Genomic DNA, 5,313 nt, shown 5'->3' with positions numbered 1-5,313 from the left:
ATGGCGACAGGGACCAAGGCCCCCACGCCTGCCGGCCCGGGCCCGGGCCGGCCGGGCCTCGCGCCGGGCCACGCGAGCGTATAGCGCCCCGCCCGGCCCTTCCACGCTGGAAGCTGACCGCTCGCTGTCGGAAGATGCAGGGAGGGGAGTTGCTTCCTCTGCTGATGCGGGAGTGCTCAAGGGTGCAGGAGAAGGTGCCAGAGCCTCGGCAGGAGCAATGGGGGCCTCTGAGTCTCGGCTGTCAGCTGCAACCTCTGACAAGAGAAGAGCAGGCCTGTCACGCCTCCAGAAGTAGCTCCAGCTGGTCCAATCTCCAGGGCATAAACCTTTCCCTTCACCTGGCCTGGGACCCTGCCTACACCGGGCTGTAGTGGTGTTGCCCTGGCATCCAGGTGTGCCCTGCACATTCATAGCACCAACCACAAACAGTTCAGAACCCTAGGATGTGTGGCTGACTACTGGAGAGTGAAGGGCATGTTTGGGGGAATTTACCCCAACTCTGGTTGGTTGTTGCCCCCCTTCCTCACCATACCCCCACACTGGGAGCCACCATCATCAAATCTGACACCCCAATCTCTCTAAGGGATTCCATTATCCTTCTTGAAGAAGTAAGGCTTCTGAGGCTCAGAGGTTAGTCACCCACCCAAAGTCACCCAGGGGAATGGTCAAGGCAGAAGGGAGGCCAGCATCCCAACCATTCAGGCTCCTTCCTGCTGTCTGGGAGCCCTAGGCCCATATCCTATGAATCCTCTCTTCTGTCTCCTCTGCCTCTCCCAACCCAGGTCCAGAAATTTCCTCTGCCTGGTCCATCCTCCCCCAATCCTGGGAGGTGAACTTGCCCCACAACTTATAATAGGAGAGCCCACTGTCTCCACACCCCTTCAGCCAGCACTGATTGGCAGAGTCCACCTTTTCAGTTTCAGCTTTGTCACCAACTCCCAGTTAAATAGTGTCACTATGCATTTGCTCCCTATACTGCATGCCCCACATCTCCATTTCACTGGGCTGGAGGGACGCCCTGGCAAGACCATACTCACCCTCATGGGGTACACAGTACACAGGGCCTTCATCTGTGGTATCAAAGGAGGAGAAGGAGGCCCTGGAAGACCATGATGGTGAGGGCTGCTCCAGTCCTGAGGGAGGTTCCAGGAAGCTGCAGTTGAGGGTGTTGTCCAGGTCGTGATGGGCCACTGGGGAAGGAGTGAGGCAGAGCTGCCAGGGGCTCTCCTTTCACCCAGCCTCATTAGCCAAATGTGAAAGGAGTGATCAAAACCAGCCCTATCCTAAGACTGTGGATGGGACAAGATTCAACAGGTAGAATGACACTGGACCAGCGTAGCAGCGAACCCAGCAAAGACAAACAAGAAGGAACACTATGTAAGAGATGCAAAGCAAGTGTGTATAGCCAGGGAGCTGAAAAGTTTGCCATAAAGTGTTGGGCAAGGTCAGAAAGAGATAGCTAGAGAGACCACTTTGCTGGGACAGGCCACCAGGACTTCCAAGCCATGCTTTGAACCCTACCTCATGGGACCCAGGTAGCCTTGGAGTGCTTTTGAGACCAGTGGCAAGACCACCTTTTGGCTCAGCCCATCTCAGCAACCTGTACCCCACCAGGCCTGGCCTCCAGGGATACAAGACACTACAATGGGGAATCCCAGAGACTGGCTGGCTGGTATCCATTCCACACCTGTGTCCACTGATACTATGCTGCTGCATGGACCAAAGGGTTTTCTCATATGTCTCCTTTTATCTATGAAGAATCTGATCCTCTCCCACCAATTTTTAGAAAAGAGAATTGTGTCAGCACAGGCAGATGAGCAGCAGCATGACGTGAAACCTCCAGAGCCCTTGGGGCATTGAGGAGAGGGACCAGCCTTCTCTTTCCAGGAAGAGTGAAGGGCGTTGCTGAGGATCCAAGCAGGAAGGTGGATCTTCTCCTTGGGGCAGAACATTCCCACGCCCACAGGCCCATATGTCCCCCTGCAGTTCCACATATGGACACAGTAATAGTCCAACAGACTGAGGGGCCCGACGGGCTGAGATGTCATCCATATAACCCTGATGCAATTACTCACAGGACCCAAGCCTTCCACACACGCCCCCACATCTACTCCTGCCTTCCTCACCCAAAGCAATATCCTCTTTCCTTCCCTCTGGTCGCACCTCCTCACCTCCACGCACATCAAAACTCAAAAAAAGTTTTGCACTGAGCCCTGAATGCTTTCGACCAATTTCCCCGTAGTTTCCTTTGCGAGAAAGTGTTTCTCCCAGCGACCTTGCGCCTTTATTCTTACCTACGACTTTGGGCAGTTTCTGCCTGCGGAGTGGGATCCGGGGCAGCTTCATGCTAATACGGCTGAAGCGCCCACATAGGCGTTGAGGCGCCTTCTTCCTTCCAAGCGAGAGCTCCCTGCGGGAGAGGGGCCTGAGCGAAGGGATCTGGAGGGGCGGGTAGATCTCCGCAGGAGCCGAAAGGCTGACTGGGCGTGGGGGCGTGGTGACGATCCCGGGGCGGGACTGGGCTGGGGAAGAGCTCGGGTCTAGGCCCAGGTGATCGGGACAGCGCTACAGAGGGTACGCCGGAAACACGGGGAGAGCGGGAGGGGACTCTGACCTTACCTGCGGGAGGGTTCCTTGCCGCGGCATGCGCAGCAGCAGCCTAGCAGAGAGAGCAGCAGGCCGAGGAGAAGGGCGAGCAGCGCTCCTGCGCCCATTACACCCTTGCGCTGGTTGGTCTCTATGGGGGACACTGGGTCAACGCGAATGCCCTCAGTTCCCCACGTTCTCTAACCCGACGTTCATCACCTACTCACCCAGGCGGCAGGCACCGGTAACCGGGTCACACGAGTCCTCGTGGCAGCTGCAGGCTTGGGCGCAGTCCACGCCGTGGAGCCCAGGCGGGCACGTCACATTACAGCTGCGGGGTCGTGGGATCAGGGCAGGCCACAGCAACCCTCCCTGATGCCTCTCCCTCCCTCTTCCAGGCCACCAAGATCAGAATCCAGTCCCACAGCCAGGATGTCTAGCTCAATTCTCTACAGTTTGAAGCCTACCCCACCTGTGGACAGGCACACACTGGGTGTCAATATTTTGGAACTGAACGTGTGCACCATCTGCTGAGGGGGTCTGGAGGATTCTTGCTCACTGGACCTTTTCCTGGGGCTGACTTTTGTGTGTGGGTAGGAGGAGGAGCTCCCTTCAGTAACAGACCCTTGACTGTAAATGGAGGTTCCTACACTGGCTAGGGTCACCTCGGGAACCCACTGACCACAGATTTAGTTGGTGGCCAGATCCTAGTCTGAGCGCAAGCTCCACACCTGGGTACAATTCTCCTCAAAGAAGCTGTTACCACTCCCTAGCTGGAGTGAGGGGCCAAGACTGAGGTGATAGCCCAGTCTAGAGCTGAAAGACCAGCCCGGATCTTAAGTCTTCCACCCCTGTTAGGTCTGGCTGGAGGGCCCCGTGTTGGCTACATAACCCTTTAACCCTCTCCAGGGCCCAGGGCACTCACTGGGGCCCGTGGACTCCAGGACTGCAAAGGCAGCGCCCCGACTGAAAGTCACAGTGACCGCTTCCGCAATCGGCGCACACGAAAGCACAATCCTCGCCATAAGTGCCATTGCTGCACTTGGTCTCGCACCTTGGAAAGAGGGCAGGAGGCAACAGTGGAAATGGAGTCAAATCTACACATAGCTTACAGAACACTCTGCAGAGATCCTTGAGGTGGGGGGAGTTACGACGGAGCGCTGCGTGTCTGGGCCCACGCAGGCACTGGCTGCTCACCTGTCACCTATCCAGCCCGCGTTGCAGCGCGTACACTTGCCGGTGACATGGTTGCAGGCATGGCCATCGCGGCAGGGAGGGCAGCGATGGCCGCAGCCCTCGCCATAGAAGCCCGTGGCACACGGCTGGTCGCATTTGGTTCCATTCCAGCCGGGCTCGCACGTCAGGCAGCGGCCCTCGGCGACGGTGCATGGCTGCTGGCCCTTGCATTGGCCGCACCTAGGGAAGGGTCAGGAAACCAGGCGGAGCCAGGACCCGCCTAACCCCCGCCTCCATTAAGTGGCTCGCCCTTCTCCCTCTCCCTTCCCCTGCTCTGGCCCCGCGCTTACCGGCGGCGACAGCCCAGGCCATAGAAGCCGGCGGGGCACGGCTCGCGACAGTACTTGCCGCGGTAGCCCGGGTCGCAGGCGCACGTGCCGTCCACAGGGTGGCAGCGGCCGCGGAAGCACTGGCAATAACGATCGCAACGCGCGCCGAACGTGCGTTCGCGGCACTGGCAGCGGCCGCTCTGCTGCTCGCAGGGCGACGAGTTACAGGCGCACTGATTGTTGCAGCTGCGGCCCCACCAGCCTGCATGGCACAGGCAGGCTCCTGTCTGTGGGTCGCAGCGCGATGTGGCACTGCAGTAGCACGCACTAGCGCACTGAGAGCCCCACCAGCCGGGTTCACACCGGCACGCGCCGCTCCGCGGGTGGCACGTGCCATGCTGGCACTGACACGCATGCTCGCAGCGCGCACCCCAGCGCCGCGCGTGACACGTACACTGGCCGGTCACGTCTTCACACTGCCCATGCGGGTGGCAGCTACATCGCTCCTTGCAGTCTGGGCCCCAGAACTGGCGCGGGCACTCTGCAGGAACGAGGGGGTAGGAGGCTCGAGTGTCTGGGTGCCCACTCCCAATCCCTGCCTTAGGCGACCCATCCCCTAGACTGATCCAATCTAGGATCAGACCTGGCTCCACCCCCAACTCTACTCCTGGCTTATCCCCCCCACCCCAGCTCTCCAGCTTCATCTCCTGTACCCAACCCCGCCCGCGCTCACTAGTGTCGCAGTTGGCACCGAAGTAGCCATGGCGGCAGCGGCACTCGCCCGGTCGCACGCACACCTCGTTCTCTGAACACGTGGAATTGCCTTCACAAACCGCTGCGGACAAGAGGGGCTGAGCTGCCACAACTGTTCTCTCCACTTCCGTCCCCCCACCCTCCTACCCGGACCACTGGGATGTCCCACTCACCGATCCCACATTCATCCCCCTGCTGCCTCCAGCCAGCGCAGCACGTGGGCACCTGAGAGCTGAGAGTAGAAGGACTACTGAATCTGAGGCTCCTTCATCTGCATCCCTTCCCTAATCTCCACCCCTACAAGGATTCCCCAGCAGCCTCCCCTGCTTCCCTGGGGCCTGCCCTAGGGAAGTGGTTATTTGTTGGAAGTATGGGAGATGGCAGTGGATAAGACACAAATTCCAGCCTTTGGTAGGAAGCAAAGGGTACACCACCAACAGCTAACCTCTAAGAACTTCCCAGCCCTCCC

At 59.1% G+C, this 5,313-nt stretch overlaps 1 protein-coding gene across 1 annotated transcript in view; it reads right to left on the bottom strand.

The window, feature by feature from the left end:
- The window catches only part of Scarf2 (scavenger receptor class F member 2), a gene marked incomplete at its 5' end in the record, with an annotated part of 12,133 nt that overhangs the window by 3,088 nt on the left and 3,732 nt on the right, over nt 1–5,313 (bottom strand). The window contains 10 exons of the mRNA XM_048784898.1: nt 1–254; nt 1,038–1,190; nt 2,295–2,410; nt 2,620–2,737; nt 2,814–2,917; nt 3,512–3,640; nt 3,784–4,002; nt 4,113–4,632; nt 4,825–4,926; nt 5,018–5,076. Coding sequence (XP_048640855.1) covers nt 1–254; nt 1,038–1,190; nt 2,295–2,410; nt 2,620–2,737; nt 2,814–2,917; nt 3,512–3,640; nt 3,784–4,002; nt 4,113–4,632; nt 4,825–4,926; nt 5,018–5,076 — 1,774 coding nt within the window. The remainder of the gene's footprint in view (nt 255–1,037; nt 1,191–2,294; nt 2,411–2,619; nt 2,738–2,813; nt 2,918–3,511; nt 3,641–3,783; nt 4,003–4,112; nt 4,633–4,824; nt 4,927–5,017; nt 5,077–5,313) is intronic.

This window comes from Marmota marmota, unplaced genomic scaffold, assembly GCF_001458135.2.
Source record: "Marmota marmota marmota unplaced genomic scaffold, marMar, whole genome shotgun sequence".
NCBI classification, from domain to species: Eukaryota; Metazoa; Chordata; class Mammalia; order Rodentia; family Sciuridae; genus Marmota; species Marmota marmota.
This window is presented reverse-complemented; position numbering and strand designations above follow the sequence as displayed.